The 21,113-nt window shown below is 35.9% G+C and overlaps 1 protein-coding gene across 2 annotated transcripts in view; it reads left to right on the top strand.

The window, feature by feature from the left end:
• Window positions 1-21,113, top strand: part of UNC5A (unc-5 netrin receptor A) — a 211,583-nt gene that overhangs the window by 154,718 nt on the left and 35,752 nt on the right. The window contains exons 4-7 of one of the 2 annotated variants that reach the window (XM_072401037.1): window positions 9,577-9,680; window positions 12,837-13,017; window positions 13,964-14,131; window positions 15,136-15,300. In XM_072401037.1, coding sequence (XP_072257138.1) covers window positions 9,577-9,680; window positions 12,837-13,017; window positions 13,964-14,131; window positions 15,136-15,300 — 618 coding nt within the window. The remainder of the gene's footprint in view (window positions 1-9,576; window positions 9,681-12,836; window positions 13,018-13,963; window positions 14,132-15,135; window positions 15,301-21,113) is intronic. The other variant, XM_072401038.1, reaches the window with a different exon arrangement.

The following is a 21,113-nucleotide window of genomic DNA, read 5'->3' as shown; positions in this document are numbered from 1 at the left end:
AAAAATATTTATTGCATCTGATTCAAAACACATGTTAATGTTATGCAGGACGATGACATGAGTTTAGGTTTTAATAACCAAGTCAAATATTGTTTTCTGATCATTAAGATGAAAACCATGCTAAAATCTGTTAAATTAATGTACCAATATATTTGCAATCTTCTTGAAAGCTAAACAAATAAAGTGACAGCACATTGTATTAGTGGCTTTATTTCCCCAGAACAAGAACATTTTCAGTCACTGGGAATATTTATCAAACCTTTATTATGGCTGTAGCCTGTGTGCCCTGTGTCACTTACTCATTATGCATTACTCCACCAAGGAGCCTTTATAATTCAATCAAGGATTTCTCATTCAGACATTCAGATATGTGTTGTTTCCATGCAGAACTGAATGCATGACATGCATGAAAAAAATACAGTTTTAGTCAGTCTAAATGTAATTAAAATTACAACAATAGATGTCTTTGAAAAATAATAGGTACACATAAACATTAACAAAGAAAATAAATACAGTTTGTCTTTAGAAGGCAAAATATTGCTCATTATATATATTAGATGTTGATGTAATCTTTTTATAAGACTATATTTCATTATAAATCTCTGAAATCAATGTGCAGATCATTGATTAACTCTCCATATGCTGGGGCAGATTTACTAAAGAATATTCATTTTCTATGGTAAAGAAATTATAATGAAGTGTTTCTATCAGATAAACTGTTGAAGATACAAAGGGTACTGTTCACTAAATGGTGAAATGATGTAAAATGGATACAAACGCCCAGTCATTTGCAGAGATAACAGATCTTCTTTTGTCCATGATTGGAGGTTGAACATGAAAAATGGGTTGGTTACCTTGTATCTAAACCGAAGAACAAATATTGAATATATTGCAGATAAGCCAGACCTAAAACACACACGCGAGAACATTCGCAATTATCACACAGTGGTCCCCCAACTGTGCTGTGGGGTTGCTAGTAATTTTCCAGCCGCAGAAGTTTGATGTGTGTCCAGACCTTTAGCTGTAGTGGCAGAGAACACATTAAAGTATTAGCTTTACATACACTTTGCCTGCAATTCATTAATTTGCATTTGAATAAATCAGGCCTGTGTTTTATCTTCCTTTATTAGGAAATTATTAGTGTGGTGAGCTGGGTGGTAGGACTGACAATGCAGTAACAATACTTAAAAGTCTAGGCAGGGTTATTACATTTTCTTAATTTATAAGATTATGTTGCCTAATCAGAATGATAACCGTGTAGCAATAAACATCTCAGAACTTTTCATGCACATAAAATGTTGTCACAGTTATGTAGAATATCCATATTAAAAGGAAGATTTATAATTTATTTATGGTGGTATTAGTCTTTTCTCTATGTAAGTGATAGTTTGTATACAGAACAATCTGTGGTATATATGTACAAGTAAAAAAGAAAAATACTGTGTCAGCTATAGAGCTGTGATTTCAATTTTCTAAAGCAGCCTTTTGGTGCTCTCTCTCTCAGATGCTGATATTATAGGGAAACCTATGTATAGGTAATGGTCAGATACCCCAAACTTTCTTAGGGGACAGGACCAGCAGTAACTACCTAACGTAAATGTTAATGGAATCATTTGTATAAATTGCCTGTAAACTGTATGTGTATTTTAACCAATACAAGTTAAATTGCCAATTGAAAAAAAAAATCTTTGTTTCTGGTTTATATTTATGAACCCTTACATATAGTCAGAAAGGTCATTGGTGTCACCTAAACTGAACTGAGAGTCACAAACTGCTCATTTCTCAAGGAACCTCTAGCAATCTGTGGATGAACCCTAGGGTTTCACACAAACTTTGTTGGGAAATTCTTGTCTAAAGATTGCCTACATGTCAAATGATTTACTACCATAATACTGTTTATGTTTGGTAAGCCATAAGGAATATGAAGGAGTTCCTAGTGCAGAAAGCAATGCCGGGCCATAGGTGCCATATCATCTTTTACTGTAACCCTTAACATTTGATTCGAACGATAAAACTTCAGACGAGACTTTTTTTTTTCCTTTGAATAAAGTGTCCTACAATTGTCACTGGGAACGGCATGCATGGAGGAAATTCCAACTTCCGCTCAAATTCCTTATAACAGGTACTAGAAAAAGTAAATTCGACTGTAACCAAAACTATTTTTCTTTTAAAATTTTGTGTAGTAGTGTCATGGAGACCTAATCTTACTACAGGTTGACAGTCGAAAATCCGGCCATCGATAATCTGGTCCCTTCAGTTTCCTGGCATGAATTTTGGATCGTATTTTCAATACAGGGACTGTAGTACACTGTTTCGCCACTAATGTTTTGATGGTGCTGTTCTGCAGAAACAGCTGTTAGGTCTTGTTCGGTAAACTAAATGCACGTTGAGACGTCCCTGCTGCATGCTCCCTGGAACTGTGCCAGATGGTCGCGGTCCTGCGAGGGGAAGGCTGGCCTGTGTGTGGAGGTGAGTAAAAAAAAAATCCAGAATTTTCAAAAATCCAGCACTCTTCAGGTTCGGAGGTTGCCGGATTTTTGAATGTCAACCTGTATTTGTTTAGTTGTCATAACCACAGAAATTATGAGGAATCCAAATGTTATGGATTATACCTGAACAAGAGTTTATGGTATATCATCCAGTCGGAGAACTTGTTTATTCACAACTGTAAAAAGTGGGAGTTCCCTGTCAGTATGGGGAGATTTCTGCTCATTTCCTTTTATGTTTCTGGTATAGGAAGAGATTGCCTAAATGGAACACAGCAAGCAATTAATGGCCAACAAAGTTTCCATCCTCCCTCAATCACTAAAGCTCTAAAGCTTATAACTTTTGGGAGAAGTTACCCTTTTAATGCAATAAATTCTAAATCACTCAGTCATACAAATGTTGGAATTTCTGAAATAGATTATATTTTATACTGTCCGTGAGCCTAGCAGAAAAGAAAGTTACACATAATACATTTCTCTGATATGAAGCTATGGCAGCCTTTCTGATATATGCAAGAGGCGATAACATTTAATGAAGCACTTTTTGGTGCTATACAAATAATGCTCCACAAACAAAAAACTGCTTAGATGGCGCTTCTTATCTCCATACTTGCAATGGGGATGAGATGCAAAGTGAGCAATTATACCTGCTTATAAATACAGTAGAGCTGGAATGAGTGGGCAGAACTGCAGTAAACCAGCACTATTAATACAGGAGCCTGCCTGTGATATGTATAAATAGGCCCCAATGTGTATATTTACAAATAACAAACAACTTACACAAGGGATATGCAAACACTGTAAAAACTTTTATTGTGGATATTTTTTGCAGTGTTATTTCTTGCTGGGTAAACATGTAAAAGAGAAGCAAACTAGTAACTGCACATAGCAATTAGAAGCCAACCCTAGTGGTTACAAATATCTAAAACTTATAATACCAAAAATATGGATTAGCAAAAATGTATAAGAACAAGCATGTAAGAAAATCACTATAAACACTATATTATTATTTTATAATACCCACTCCCTAAAAATACAATAAACTTTTCTTTAAAATATGGGTACAGTTATAGGGGGAATTCCCTGACACCCCTTTTTTTTCTTACTTTATACTTCCTTAGGAAAAAAGGAACAGAAGTAGATCCATTTAGAAAAGGGTTTGTGTTTATGGACGCCCAGGGAGCACTGAATCCCATCAGCTCTAAGCTGCACTTAGCACACCTCAGGCAGACCCTGCTCATAGAACTCCATGAAGCGTAAATGCCATGTACATGAGCAGCAAGCTTTACTACTGAGCTCAAAGGGCCTGATTTACTAACAGATACAATAATGTGAAGTGGAGTGAACAGCCAATTGTGCAGGGAGAATGAAGAACAGAGCTGTTCTTGGCAGTGTCTGGGTATGTAAGTGGACACAAGTTCACTGTACCTTTCCTTACTTCAAGCTTAAATTGGACCATTCAGTAAAATATAAGGAATGGAGACTTGCACCTAATATCCTACTAATCACCCACTGTTGGGTGTAAAATTTACCTGTAAAAAAGTGAAGGTGGAAGCAGTCTTAACAGTGTAAGCTGGCCTTGAATTCTACTGAAATGTCAACATAAATTAAAAAGGAATCGTAATTTCAAAATTCATTTGCTTCCTCTAAAATTTTACTAGGAGCTCACATGCTCGGTCATAAGTCTCAGGGGCAAGAGAACAGCTTTGGTGCCGCCTGGAGCAATGATGCAACAGGAAGTAGTCCAGAACGATTCTTCAAGGCAGCATAGCCGCCCAAGAAACAGGAGTGCAGGGCAAATTAATATCACATGACAAGATTTTAACTATAGTGGTATAAGTATTAGTAATTCAAAATATTTTACTATAATAATTGCTTTTGTTATCCATGTAGACGTCTATAGTGTGTTTTTTAGTATTGCATTTTGGGTAAGTGCTGAAGGTCAACTGGTAACTTTAGGAATAACTATACAAAAGGCATATTTTTCCTCAAAGGAAAAGAGAAAATCATGGAGGCTGCCATAACTCCTTTTCATGATGCTAGTTGCTGGGCGGAAACAGTGAACCTCTTGTTTAAATAAGTTAGTAAATGACCTGGAAAGAACACCTAAAGAAGGACCCTCATCTTTTGTGACTTTCCTAGATGGGTGAGGTAGAGGGACTTAAGCCACTACATCAGTTTATTAGTCAAACAGCTAGCATTTTTAGAGGAAGATTACCAGTAACATCACACATATTTTCTTAATCTCAGATGTACATACAAGAGGTCCAGATGTCATCAGGATATTCTCTATTACTATTCACTTTGCTGTGTTCAGCTATAACACTCTTATTAGCCTACAAACAATGTCACTAATGGCCATGACGAGGGTAACTCGTACTTGCTAGCCCATCCTTCACCACCACCATCAGAACCTCTGCCTCCCCCCTGACCCCACCTGCTTACTAACCACTCCCCCACCATTAAATACCCAGACAACAATCTTGGATTTAAATTGGCTGGCAAGAAGCCGTTTAATAAACTCCTTTAAAATAAAATTAACCATTCAAGTAATAACAAATATTCAATAAAAAATAAATGACAAATAAATAAATACATTTACACTTTTAATATGCAAGCATACATTAACATAACATAACACTCCATTTTTATTATTATTATTACTTAACCGGGATTACATAACTCAAACATATCACATTGAATATAACCTATTTAACCAACAAACTAATTCCTCCCTTTTATTAATACCTAACCATAACAACAATATCCATAATGTTATCAAACTCCATACTCCCGGTTATACACCCAAACAACCAGGCTGCAGGTCTCAGAAGGCAAAATCCGCACCCAACAGGAATTTACTCTTCCAACATCTCCACCTTGGCCCCTAGCCACCCACCACCGCCTCAGGAGCCATAATCATCTGTTCACCATAAAGGGGGAGACCCCACCAAAGAGGATCCCCCCCTGCCAAATTCCACTACTTTACCAATGCATTGGATCTTTGCCTTCCAAGACCCCAACTGCTAAACTTACCCACACTTTCTAATTATAACTATAATAGGGGTGGGTGTGTGGGAAACTTTTTCTTCCAAAAGAGGGCCTCTCACTTCCGTCCAGCCCTTAACACCCCTGGGCTAGGCCTCCCACCCCTATCATGTAGGCCCTGTGCCTAAATTCTTACAGCTATGGCCTCTCTTTTATAATTCAAAGATTTAGTTGTATAGAACAGTTCCTGAATCCAGCCTGTTGTTTTAGAATTTGGCACATTCATCTCACTGTTTGACTGAAGCCATTAGTGTTTTGTTAATGGTGAGTATAAGCTAAATATGCCTGGTATGGGAGATGACCATGGGATAGCTATGTACTCTATGCAGTGCTTTCTAAGTTATATTATCAGGCATGTGCTTGTTACATTTTAGTAGACATGCTCAGGATATCTGGTTTCTATGGAGACCTTAAAATCATTTTATAATGTTTGTGCTTGTTGAATGCATTTAAAAATAGCATCTATCACTAGCAATGTTCCAGGAGGCTCTTGCATGCAAGAAGTTAATCACTGCACATCAGCACTTAAAGCAAACAACTTAACCCTTACCAAGTCAGGAAGACTGCTGATCAACACACAGATTCTTACCTATCATGATTTCAGCTACATAGCTGTTGAGTGACAGAAAAGAAAGAATTAAATTATCCTTTTATTATATCCTGTCTATCCAAACACTATAAATAAACTGTAATTAGCTTATTCTGTAACAGATATTTTGGACCTTTACAACATACTACCTTTTCCTATCTCTGCATGCCATGGCTGCCGGTGACAAATAGAGCAATGGCAGCCTCTGTACAGGGTTACCATTAATTAGATCACCTGAATTGCACTGAACTAGTTCCGCAGGTTGCACTTGATCTAGTGCTGAAGCTTTCCTTCCCTACTACCTTGTGCATTCTTACCTGCTGATGTACTATAGGTTGGCAATTTTAGGTAATTCTTCAAAAATCCTGGCAAGTAGGTGCTTCTAATTACTATAACCACATAGTCCTGACACTGTAAACGAGAACTTTTATCTCAGCCTTTCTCAGACAATGATTTGTGTGAATATTCTCTTTAATTATCAAATATTAACTCTTTAACTATCAAAAGAAGTGCAGTTGAAATATGTAAACAGGAATTTGCTTTGTTACATAAATGGTTATTTAAAGTGAATATTCACACTATTTATTGCATTAAAAAATCTAAATTCCTATAATTTTTGTTTTCTTTTTTTAGCAATATGTTTCTCCCTCTTGTTTCAAAAATATGTATACAAATAGTCCCCAAAAAAACCTTCTATCCTTTACAAAGAACTACATATGTTTAATGCATGTGGCTACAAATCATGCTCCATTTAGAATGTCTTTATTTGTATCCTTCCCATTCAGCTGTACAGAGCTAATACTACAACCATAAACAACTAGAAATAACTATAAACAACCACATCCATGACAAACAGTGCAAGGAATCATGGGACATGTAGTTTTATTATGATCAGAAAGCTGATATTGCAGTCGCTAGCGAAAACCATCAGAAACCTCTACACAGACTGACTACATAAATGAACAAGTCATAACACATTTAAAAAATATATACTGCATATATATATATATATATTATATGATTGTGCTTGCTGACCTTTATTAATCTGTATTGTCAGGAGTGTGAAGTGTGAATAGATTTGTTTTATTTCCTCAAATTACCTCAAACAATCAGATGAGCAGTATATGACATATATATACAGTTTTCACACAGAAGCCATATCCTCACACTGTTGTCATGGTTACAATGAAAAAAATATTTGATTTTTTTTTCTTTACAGTTAGTGAAAATCAAAGCTGACTGCCAACTGAAATGGAAATATATATTTTTTTATTATCATTAAATTACAAAATGGCTTAAGTAGCAATTTATTTTATTCCAGTAAAATTAGTGTTCCCTTTAAAAATAATAGCAACGTTTTTATAACAAACTTGTTCCAAAAAAAAAAGAGACATTATATTTTTAAGTCAATATTGAATGTAGACATTTGAAGATGTTTATTGCACTCAGTGAATATGTGAACAATAAGCATCGTGTATTTTTAGTTTATTTGGAATGCATGACAACAGCTCCTGATGAAAGTTAACTTGTTTAGCTGGTTTGTGAGCACTTAGGACCAATATATGTCCTATGTGGAAACTGTGCACTGTCTAGTCTGCCTCATTTATTGAGCTGACCGCTAAATCCTTTTACCAGGGCATTGTCTGATTTCCTGAGTCTTTTGTTCCATTAGTTTTTATGTTTTAGTAAGCTGTTACATTATTTAGCTTTCTGCTGTTTTCTCAGTAATTTTCCATTTGAAAAATGTCACAAGATCACCCTGTTATGTGGCTTTTGTCAATGCTAATGCATGCCTCCAGACATGCGTCAGAATCTTCTCATTGTTGGCATTAACACGTCCATCGGACGATGTACTGCGGCTCGCATTTGTTACTTTAATTGCATGTCACCTCATTTTACTGCGTGATGATTCTAAGTTCATCAGGTCACATGTTAGTGTGGACCAGGGGAACATAATAATAATATTTAGTGTAAATGTACTAGAATTAGATCCATTACCTTATTTAAAGTGTATGCCAATGTAAAAGGAAAAAAGGCACGCAGTTCATGTACATTTCCCTGTTTTTATTCTTTTACACATAAAAATACGCCACAAAAGATCTGCCACAAAATCTCTTTTCATATACTGAATGGTGTCAACACTGCCCATGATCTTTTGTTTCACCACTTATCCATCTCCACTCTCAGATCTTCACACCATAAAGGCTAATCTTTGTGTAGTACAAAATAGGAACTGTATTTACCTTTATACACTTGTTGCATCTTAGCCATTTACATGCTTTTTTGTGATGGCTGCATGACATTTTTCAAGGCAGCTTTATTGATGATGACAGTGGACCATGCCTGCATAATGGGGGTGGAAATTACCTTTGTTGTCTTCATTGCATGCCCTTTTGACGAGGTGGCAATGCAGGAGCACAGCTTGGGGAAAAACTGTTGTCACTGTTTAATGAGATTATACCCATGTATGCCCATATGAGCCTCACTTTATACAGATATCAAATCTTCCAAAAGTTACTTCTTCAATATTGCTGGTCACACCCCGACACCTCCAATTTAAAATGTTCAAGTTTAGTGATAAATCACTCATGTTTTCAATAATGCATTGTGGAATAAAGAAGAGAGCATGTATCTATGACCCATACCTTTCACATTTGGGTTTTTCAGGGGACTATGACAGCAGATTGGAAAGGTAGGTAATTCTGTGGCTCTGGAGATGGCTCGGTTTGCATTTTCTTGGTCACTTTGTTATGTGTAATACTCTAAAACGTTTGCTTTTAATTAATCTTAAAAATGAGACTTAAAAATGTCATGTAACCACCTCATGTAGCTGGCTTTGCTTTCTGAGCTGCCTAGAATAGCATACATGGTATCTGCTCTCTCCCAGCAGTAAATACAAGCCTGTATTTCTTTTGCTCAGAACATGGTTGTCAGGCTCCTTTTAGAGCACTAAATACAAACAAGAGTAGACAGGTAAGCAACGAGGTGGCCCATGTTATTACTGAGCTGGTGCATCTTGCCACGGGGTGCCAGTAGAGCAGTGCTATGGGGGACTGTGCATCCCCACGTCAATTTCTGTCACTTGCAATTTAGTTGTGTGTGCCGTAATCCGGGATGCAGCAAGGAGAAAGAGAAATGTAGATGAACGGGCTAAATGAATGTGGAATTCAGTTTATTTTAAACCTGCATACCCCAAGGGGTGGGGAAGGCACTGTGTATACATCCTTCTCTGTCACTCTCTATCACTGTCATGTTGTAATGTGTGGTTATACAGAGCTGGCAGGAGTAGGAGCGGAGAGCCAATAGGCACAGGCTGGTTTTATTCCTCTCCGGAAGCGCTCCCAATGTCATACTATTGCAGTGCTACCTGTTATTATGTGTGCGCATATATTTAAATTTACACTGTTAACTCCTCACTTTATCTTTCACTTGTTTTGTTTGTTTTTTGTTAAGACCTCAGGAAGAATTTCGAGAAGGAGCCTGTGTCAAGAGAAGTGTCACTGGACCAGGAGGTGACTCTGTTATGTCAGCCACCTGAGGGGATTCCTCCTGCAGAGGTGAGCGCTACAAAGGTGTCACTAAGCATTACTCCTCAGCGCTCATCTCTTTCACATAACAGGATGTCAAAAGGAGTGCATGAGAAATAGTTGTCTAGTGCCATCCATTACTTTGCAAACTTGCAAGTGACTTTATCTGCTCTTCTTACCGACAACATAATATAGATTGTTTTTGTAATTATGTAAACATTCTTTGTTATCACAGATCAGATAAGTGCAAATTGTGAGCCTATTAATAGATCTCACTATTTAAGGGCAATGTTGTACAGGGATTTAATTACTGTTCTCAGTTTAGCTTTCATGTCACCATTCAGTCATTTTTTTAAATTTATTTATTGGTTATTGGCTAAGAAAAGCAGTGCAGAAACAATAGATAATTATAGATCAGTTTGCTCAACTAGGAGGGAAAATTGATTGCCCGTCATTGGCCTATGTTTCCCCAAAAATAGGCCAGTACTTGGTGTTTCTGGTCAGCACAAACATTAATATTTGAACATTCCTTTAAACAATTATGCCGTTAAATTTTTACCCACCATCTCCTGTGTGCATGTATGCAGCTTAGATTCCACTTTAACAGATCTCTGCCCATAAACAAAAAGTGTTAGGAGATGACTGGGGTCATATTAATTCTACTTCCTTGCTAAGCAATCCACTAATGAAGCACTGTATAAGCCACTATGTGCCAAGGGTTGACAAAGTGTTGAAGAAAAGTTTTGCACTGGAAGCAAAACACAATAATTTGTCTGTTTCGGGATTTGGATAGATATCCTTAAAAGGTCCAAAATGCATTTTATATACTAGATACAAAAAAGGTATTTATAACGCACATTAAAGGCCCAAACAGCAAATACTATGAAAAACATGTAAATGAAAAGAAATGCCGTCTTATTAGTGCAAAAAATATTGTGATCATACAGCTGGTAAATAAAAAAAAATATTCGTAGTCCATTAGACATAAGCAACAGAACAGTTGAAACCCCTGTATGTATTGTAGTTACACAATAAACTTAAGGATAAACGGAGGGTAAATTGCAGTAAGCTATTTAAAAAATGATATGTAACACGGTTGATAACCTTATAAAAAAGGAATAATGATTGTAAAGAATGATACATTTTCTGAACCAAACTGAAGTCAGAAGAATTGGTTCACATCTAGCACATAATGGACTTAACATATTTTCATATATGCTCTACGTAGACCTTAGCTTTGTAAATGTAACTTTCTATTGGGGAAAAGATAAAGTACATTTTCTTCCAATTATTGTTCTGTAAACGTGATTCATTATGTTTTTTTTTTTAACAAAAATTATGCAAAACAAATATATTTTAAAAACATGTGAGAAAATATGTAAGAAATAATAATCTTAAGTGCCAACATACTACGCAGCACTGTACATTAAATAGGAGCTGCAAATGACAGATAGATGCAATCAAAAACACGACATGTTAATGAATGTAAATTTCTAGGCTCCCCAACACTTCAATGCCAACATTTTTACCATTGTCATATAGAAATAAAGCAGAACTAAAGTTTTGCTTTGAATATTTGCAACCAGACAGGTCTTTATTGCGAAAAGGGACACGTAATGGCCTTCAGCAATTAAACATACATATAAGGCTGCCTGATAACTTCTCCAATTTATGCAAACAAATTAGTCACAACTGCCGGTGCTGTTATTTTAGCTAACCCAGAGTGCTCTGTGAATCATTTGTCCTGTATTACATATTCATAAATAAAACAGATTGTGTGGATAAAGGACTAGAACAGCTAAAAACATCCAGAAGTGTGTTGAACTAAACAAAAATAAACCAAAACCAATATAATGCTTTTCATGTGCAACAATTACCATTTTAAAAAGTTTCTAATTAGCAACTATTGTGATCAATAAATGTGACTTTTAATAAAATTTGTCAAGTTCATATTCCCAAACAAATATGAGTCTTTCTCTCTACTGGAAATAACAGCTGAAACTACGGTCAGTTCTTGGACTTTATTAAATTTTAAATTAATATAAAAATTCAAAGCAGCAATACTATTGTTGGTTGAATTTTATTTCCTACCTGCACTACAAAAATCACAGCTGGAATGTGACTGGCTTCCAGAAATATCACTTCCACTTTGCCAGAATTATTTTTCATAAATTAGTCACATTGTTACCCAATATCCTAACACAACTTTGTAATATATATTCTCATCTCACCAGCTGGCTGGCTTGAGAGCAGGGTAAACATTATTCTTGGCTACTGTGAACTGAGCTGGCTGTATAAGCTAGTTCGATTCTGCCTCAAGAAAACATCCCAAATACATCATGCAGCATTTGGAATGTATTTGCTAAGCAGATTCAAATAAAGAAAGGAAAATCAAACATAATATTTTTTTCCTTTGAAAGGGTAAATTCTCTAGTTAAATAAACACATTTGCACAGGTCCTGGTGGTGTAAAATCAGGTTTCACTGCATTATTCGACCAAGTGACAAAAAAAGCAGTAAACATTAGGCCAATCTAGATACTATTAAGCAATAAAGTATGTTACATTTCAAAATGATCAAGAACCTAAATTGAGTTTCCCCATCTTATCATTAAATCGTCTTCATTGACTTCAGTTCAGTCAGTTCTGGTATTCATTGAATTATCGGCTTGCTACTCTGAGCAGCATTTTAATTAATTACGGTCCTTGGTAGAAAAATCAGTCCTATGAATGCAATATAAGTAGATCCAAATGGGCTAAGTATTTCTGGGTGATTGACTTTGATGTGGTATTTTGGCAAAAACAAAAAGCTTAGATAAGCCTGGTAGATGTTTGCAAAGCACACTCCAATATGCATTTTTAAATAGGTGAATAACAGTGAAGAGCTTTATCATGAAGAGAAGCTGTGCAGAAATATTACTTTGATCTTTAATAAATAGACCCCTAACTGTCATTCTGATCTTTTCTTCTGATCTTCATATTGCAGTAGCCGATAAACACATAACAGATTTGCACTCGAAGTACAAGTCTAAGCAATTAAATCTAAGATCTGGTATATAGCAGTTATAAGTAGTAAGTGCTGCTTTATGGATAATCCAAATGTAACTGTATTTCTCTTCCTTATCTTTTTCTCGTGTCTAATCTACTCCTGTACTCTCTACTTCTTCTTGTGTTTGTTATATTATAAGGTGGAGTGGCTTAAGAATGAAGATGTATTGGATCCTGAATTGGACTCCAACCTCTTCATAGGAACAGACCACAGTTTAATTCTAAGACAGGCTCGACTAGCCGACACGGGAAACTATACTTGTGTGGCTAAGAATATAGTTGCCAGACGGAGGAGTAACTCAGCGGCCATCACTGTATATGGTGAGATTACTATATCATATTCAATCTTGAGCTTGCAGGGGTCAGACAATGAAATTTAAAGATTGTTTATGTCTCTCACAAACTCAGATATCACTGAAAATGTATTTAGTCCAGCACAGATGTGATTTTACAATTTCAGTCTGGATTTTGTTGGAGAAGGAGGTACTTTTCAAGTGGAAGATATCTTGAGTAAAAAAAGAGTGCTAAATACATTTGTGAGACCAATTTACTATTCATTTAAAATTTCCACTTGTGGTCATAAAAACTATTTCTATTTGTTAAAATCATTTTCCCTAAAGTGAAAGACAGTCTTGTTTGTAAATTTACCCATGTGCTCCACAAACACCTTCACTTACCAAATGCTTGGACCTTTATGGTGTAAAGATCTCATTGGGATATATATCCTCAGATCCAGCCTAGTGCCAGTTACTCCTTTATTATTCTCCTTCCCATATATTCATCACATTTTTGCAAACTACAGGAGTGTACAATGATCTTGCATTGCAATTTAATGTTTACTTTTAATTAAAAAGAAGCTATATAGCAGTAAATAGCAGCTATTAGATTGCACTAAAATATCTTAAAAGGGTAAGATTACTTATATTTTCAAATAAGAAGGATTTAAAGTAATTTTTCACTTGAAATGTAAGTATTTTTCCACTTAATTCTTCCCAATGTAATATGTTGAATCTTTGTTATCTATAAATAATAATTGGATTTAATGCGTAATCAAAGATCTATTATTTATAACTAGTGGATTCCTAATGCCTCAGTCATAATCTCTTTGAGACTCCATTGGTGCTATAGAGTCACAGAGATACCAGCAGGCTTCTTGGTCTATCAAGACCTGTTTGCTTTGTCAATTTTGCCATTTGGCTTATTGATACATATTCAGACTTATGTAAAGTACAATCCCTATCCTAAATGTGCTTGTGCTTTTTCCAAGTTAATGGAGGGTGGTCATCATGGACAGAGTGGTCTCCGTGCAGTACAACCTGTGGAAGAGGGTGGCAGAAAAGAAGTCGAACCTGTACCAACCCAACACCTTTGAATGGAGGATCCTTTTGTGAGGGTCAGAATATCCAGAAAACAGCCTGCACAACCCTCTGCCCTGGTAAGATTGGCTGCAGTTTCCACATTTTAGATCTATTTCATGATGTGTGAAGCAACACCCAACTTATCATAGAATTTTTGCCTAACAGCCTAACTCCTGCCAAAGTGTTTTTATTTGTTTAAAAGTTTAGAAGGGTTAAGGCCTCTATTAATTGCTTATTGCCCTGTGCACTTACTGTAAAGATTTTTCCCCTTATCAAGTTAGTAGGTGAGGGTAATTTCCTTCAATAAGGACACAGAAATAAACAAAAACATAGTTATTGCTGTATGTTCCTTCCTGTCCATGCTTCCACTCTCCATTTCTTTTACTGGTATCACAGGAAGTGTTTAACAATCTACCCAATCAGGTGAGAAAAAGAGAGATAAAACACCAGACAGAAGTCTCACTCTGCCCAAAACTAAAATACAACTTAGCCTTGAGTTAAGCTTAAATATTTCTGGACATTCTAAAGTGTGTAAAGCTGGATTAATGGATGTCCAATCAGCAGAGACTAACTTGTAACCTGGCACAAGCATGAATACCAAATAATCATATTTGTGTTAGGCTGTACATTCATTTCGGTTTTCTGTCAGGATGTATAGACATGGCACAGGGAAATGATGAATAAATTGCTGCTCAGACAAACTGCTGAGCTTGGTACAGTGTGATAATGGAGCAGCATGATGAGAAAAAAGCAGGTATGTAATAATGAAGAAGTCCAGAATGAAACATTTCTATACTTATTACCAATGAGTAACTCAGTGGAGATAACTATGCATCTTGTTGTAATAGAGGGAAAATGAGACATCTTAATGGCAGAGTGAGTGATTAGTTTGTTCTGGAGAGAGACAAGCAGGAGAGAAATAGCACTGCGGGTTGTAAGGTATAGTGGCTCCAATATCTGTAGGAAGAAGCCAACTGAGGACATGTTAATGTAATATCCATGGAGATGAAGACCAGTTTTAGGGTGTACCACATTCTCAGTGTGTATCTGTTTTTGTTTTGCTGGTTGGCTGTGCATGCAGTGAGTGGAGGATGGACGGAGTGGAGCTACTGGTCGGCTTGTACATCAGACTGTACACACCGGAGAAGCAGAGATTGTACTCAGCCTGCTCCACGTAATGGAGGGCAAGAATGTCCAGGACTTGGCACAGAGACTCGAAATTGCACCAATGAACTCTGCATGCACAGTAAGTGTCAACACACATGCATGCATAGTTACTGTCATCCAGTGCTATCAAAATCATGAAGGTAATAAAAAATGTAGATTTGAAAATACCTGTACAACTTGTGAAATATCTGCCATTATTTGTAAAAGATAACAGCTCACATAGAAAACTTTTTTTTTACATACCTTTATATGTTGATATTCATTATTATATTGGAATCACACATAAGTTCCAATGAAGGGTAATTAGGGCAGAGTATCCAGAACTGTAACTTCCATTCATGTAATCAACGTCTGTGTATAAATACCCATTTTAAATTTATTCAGGGTTTGGCTGACTTTGCTGGATACTGAGCCATCGTAAAACCAAAATAACACTTCACACATAAGTTCCAATGAAGGGTAATTTAACCTGCAAGGAAAAGGTTATTGAATTTTACAAATCAGAAAAAGCATATAAAAAAGACCCAGAGTTTTGAAAATGTGTTCAAACTCTTAGTGGTTATGTTGTTTCCAAGCCACAGCAAGTAAACCAACCAAGATCTCAGCCACGACTGCCAGTAAAACATGCAAAGAAAAACCCATAAGCCAGTTTAACTGAAACACATGCTTCTCTGCAAACAAGTGGTGTTGTTTGACAAATATGTATTTTTTGTAAGAATGTACAAAAACGAGCTGCATGGTTGAGTTAGAGGAAAAAATATTTTATTTTTATTTTTACAACTACACAAAACAGCTTGCTTACACTATGCTAGACATTATGCAAACAAACCTTCAAACCTCTGTAACAAAGTCCTTTGGAGTGATGAGACTAAAATTAATTTTTGTGGTCACAACAATAAATGGTGAGGATGCAAAAAGGCCTATAATGAAAAATACATAATCCGTACTGTAATGCATAGAGGTGCATTTTTGTTTAATGGTTGTGATATTCAGTAATGCCCTGTAATTTAACTTTTTCCCAACAAAAGTACATGAAATATGTTTTGTCTGATCACCTATGTTTTCTTTAAGGAATAGTACACATCTTAAAAAATTCTGGAGGGTACATAAATGTATGAGCACAACTGTATGTTTTATTTATTATGTTGTGTTTCTATGAAAAACACACACTAATTTTTATTAAAAAAACATGACTTTGCATTCTATTAAAAGATAAAATAAGGTAGGTTCTAAAACATTACTGCCACTATTATATATTAGGTTAATAAATGTAATCTCATATGCTACAGAAGCTCTAAATGAATTTGTCCATCTTCTGCCGGCAACGCATTGATTTCTGTCCCTTGTTCGGTCAGTACTGATGATGTACAGTATTTTATCCTGACTTCAAAGGGAATTGAATCTGCAAACATTCCATACTTATTAACTTTGTTCCCTCCATGGAATCTGCTCTCCAGAGACATAAATTCAGCTGCGAAAAACAGGGTGATGTTTCATGTTTCTGGATCAAACTACAGTTTTGCTAGAGGCATTCCTCATAACCTAAAGATTGCTAACTCCAGGCTGTCATTTCTTGAGGTGCTGGGTGTTTCAGTTAGGCATTATTTTTGTTGTTATTGAAGTCATCAAAGATTGCAACATATGACTTGGAAATGTTTTCAGAAAAGAAAAACATGCATAAAAGGTTATAACCTAAATAACATTAATGACAAGGTAAAGTGATTGCTGCATTTTTTTTTATTAGTGAACTATTAATCCAAGCCGTGTCCTAACAAATTAACGACTACACTGATGTGAAATCCACCATCAATGCAATAAATGTAATTAGTGAGTCTAGTCATGAAAACAAAACGTATCCTACCAATCGTTAGATTCATTATATTTATTTTTTCAGTTGTTTTTTTCTTTTATACCTGATCATTCTTCCGGTAACATGCTTCCTGTTCTACGGTGGCAACGCTGCTCCTTCATTGAGTACAGTACAATACAGTATAGTACAGTAAGGGAGCGGTGTCACTTTAAGACAAGAATTGTTTTAAAACTACTGTATACCTCTACTGTTCTCAATAACATAACATGGAATATGCTGTGGTTCACAAAGCAAACTGGGGAATAATGCTGATGACAGTAATGAGAAGCATGTGTACAGGGAGTTATCAGCTCACAGGGTTTTTTTGCACTCAGTTGTATATTTAATAGACCAGAAGGGTACACATGAAAAGATTTTTGTTGGAGTTATTATTTATAATATTATTAGTTAGATATCTATCTATCTGTGAATCATTCTGTGGGACAAACAGAACATGAGTATGAATTACAAATCAGACTGGGCATCTCAAATATAATTTTAAGCAGTTGCCAGAAACCAAACTAAAATTTTTACCTTACATAAAAGGGTAGACAATCCTTTTATATAAGGTAAAAATGATCTTCTTTTTTGGGGGGTAGGGGGTTTACAACTCCCCTCCCCTTTCTGTCTTGATCGCCACAAGCTTAGAGCCTGCTGGAATACATATGTCATGTATCCTTGGAGGCTTCGGTCTGCTCCTCAAGCATACGCTCCTCAGGAGCCCTTTCTTCAGTGGGGAAAAAATGCCAATCTCATGCATGCACAATGAGATCGGCACTGTTTTTTTCCCCATCTATGTCACCCAATCTCGGGGAAGGATACCAGGAGGGCACGGAACCTATTCCAAGAAACCTCTGGAAAGATCAATAGATCTGCAAAGGTAAAGGTGAATTGAGGTTTTTTTTTTCGGTGAGTTCACTTTAAATAGAATTGCAATTAGAAAAAAGTACAGCAATCTCTCAGTTTTTGCATTCGGTGCATAACAAGAGAAACAAAAAAAGTGAGGTGTAAGGAGGGGTATTGTGTGAGCCTATAGTCTTGAAGACCTGATGTATGGGACCGTAAAGTAGGGGAGAGAAGTTTACTTGTTATTACCTTTACATAAAACAGTGAAACCTTCCAGTAAAACCTTGTTTTGTAAAAGAAGCCAGACCTATTATTTAAGCTAGAGGTAAGATCCTCCTTTGGAATTATTTGTTCATACCTCACAGATATATATATGCTGATCAGAAGTAGTTCAGTTTTCTTCTAAAACAAGAATACGTGATCTGGCAAAACAAAAGGATTACAGAACAGATTGTCAATTTTTTTTTATGAAATGTTATTGTTGTGCAGTAATGTGTTGCACTTTTTTCCAAAAAGAGATACATTTAGGGAGTATTTTATGCAAAGTGACAAGACTTTGTACCATCTAAAGATCAGTTTATATTCTGTTTCCTGAATTCTAACACAAATGAATTTAGGGTAATTTTGATGACAACCTCTTGCAATTAGTCAAAACCATTGTTTTAATTCTTTGATTGCTTTGCAATTTTGACAAAGAATGGAAAAAAAAGTCACTTGTTTATTGCCTACAAGTTGAACAGATGCAGATGCCAGCATTTTCCTTGTAAGCATTTATTAGGATCATGAATGATGGTGAAAGATAGATGATCCCTATTACAGTCTTGTTGATCTGCTATCCCAAAAAAAGTGATGTTGCCAGGGAAACCTGTCCACGTTTAATTTTTACAACATTGCCAACATCAAAGGCTTGATCACTTGAGTCCAGTATGCAATTCAATAAATACAGACCTATTGGATATGTTCCAAAGAACCAGAAAGAGTAATTCACAATTTGTGACAGCATAAGAGTCTTAAAAGTAATTGGTTGTTTCTCATTGTAAAGCTCAGTCATAAGACTTTGATGTGGGGTTTAGTTACACTTTGAATAAAAATTTATATAATTCTTCTTAGACCAACAAAAGTAAACAAAATATTTTTCCCTTGAAAACCACTCATTTCAAGGGAAAATTATTTTGTTTACTTTTGTTTGTCTAAGAACAATTATATATATTTTAAACTTGTCTTGGTTTAGGTTTGTCAGACAACATTCATGATCTATCTCACTAGAAAGCAAACACAATTCAACAAAGATAAATCATTGCCTAATGCCTGCGGTTTTGGAAGAGTTAAATGACTTTTACAAATTAATTAATTCCCCCCTTTAAACGTAATGCTGATTAAGGTCCCCCCGGGGACTGGGTTGTTGATTTTTCTACAAGCTAATTCATTTTCTTGCAGCTGTAACCATGACTTGGAGCTCTGGTAATGTAGGTGTGTTCCTTATGTTGCTAAGTTTCTTAAAGATCAGGAATGGTAGTCAAGAAATTCAGACATTCCTAAAGAAACTTGTATACATGAGGCTGCTACTGGCTTGGTTGCTGCACATGCACCGGTCTTCTATCATTTGTGAATGAAAGTAAGAGATCCCAGATGAGCCTCTGCATACCAAAGTAATTATACTATTGGACACAGTAGGCCTGATTTATTAAAGCTCTCCTAGGCTGGAGAGGATACACTTTCATTAGTGAAGCTGGGTGATATAGCAAGCCTGTATTTGATCTGGTCCAGGATTCAAAACATTTGCTAGCAAATAGCTAATGGCTTTGAGGAAATCCATACCAGGTTTGCTGGATCACCCAGCTTCACTGATGAAAGTGTATCTTCTCCGGCCCTAGAGAGCTTTAAAAAAGCAGGGCCAGTGTGCCTTTTTCCCCTGTTTAGTTCCACTTTTCCTAGTTCTGTGGTAATAGTATAATTAGTTTTTTAAGGGTCAGTACCCCACACACCAAGCTCCTAAATGTCCCCCATTTGCTGGGAATGTTTTTCCTTTAATCCCCTTTCCTCCTCATTTGTCCTACACTTTGTTAAGTGTTATTCTATTATAAACCTTTAATTCAATCAAAAATTATAAAATTGTATTGCAAATAGGAATATATAGATTTCACTAATCATTTTAGGGTTGTCTTTTGCATTCAGATTGTCTTGCAGATGTTCTTTTAAAGGACACACACCTTTCTCATGTCAGAAACTGGGTAGGTATGTACATGGTATAATCTGATTTACCAAACACCATGTAGTACCATATACTACCTGCCTAAATCATTTGTGTAGCTTTTGTCCAATTATGTTGGCCCCCCTAATATACACTTTGGGGTAAATTGGTAAAGGTTGTACAGTTAGTTAATATTGTTCTTTGCCAGCATATATGCTCATGTTGATGAACATGCTTGTTTGACCAATAAAGGCTGCGTTTGATTTGCTTTGGCCTTATGTACCTTGATAGGGCATTCTGTATCCAAGGAATCACAGCATCAGGCAAAACAGGTCAAAGGCAGTGATGTGAATTCCAAATGCATGTCAAATGCATTAAAACATAACCAAAAAAATCTTAATCAGCTGCAAGTAACTTTCCAACATGTTGATCTAACAATCTATGTGTCCGAAAACAAATATAATTTTTACTCAATTGCTTAAAGATAAATTACAGTCTTGTTCAAGCTGTATAGAGGAGCCATGTTTGCTTATGTATGTATGTGGGCTAATGTAGTTCAGGTTTACATAAACTGCAAGACTGATATTTATAGGTAAACAAGCTCACCATAGACACTATAGACATTAATGGCATTCAGAGTCTTAGAGTTAAGACTAGTAAGCAACTGGCAAATTTTGAAATTAGTTTTAAAATGACTAATATGGGAAGTATATAGAAACTCACAATGTTCTCCTCAATCCGGGCTCACATATAGACTGCATGTCTGAAATAATCTAGACAAATATTAAAAACTTAACTTCCAAAGATAACAAAAATATTTCTGAAAAATTAATTTGATAAATGATGTTGGCAAGGAAAATTTTCACTTTGATATCATTGTTGCACTCACATTCAGTACTCACTCAGTGTACACTCTTTTGTTCTTGTCACACACACAGTATATATAAACTATATGGAGTGCTGAGAACACGACAGTAGTTATTTTATTATTTTAATAAGAAGAGTG

This window comes from Pyxicephalus adspersus, chromosome 2 (genome assembly GCF_032062135.1).
Source record: "Pyxicephalus adspersus chromosome 2, UCB_Pads_2.0, whole genome shotgun sequence".
NCBI classification, from domain to species: Eukaryota; Metazoa; Chordata; class Amphibia; order Anura; family Pyxicephalidae; genus Pyxicephalus; species Pyxicephalus adspersus.
The sequence above is the reverse complement of the archived record's forward strand: the minus strand, read 5'-3'. Positions and strand labels throughout refer to the sequence as shown.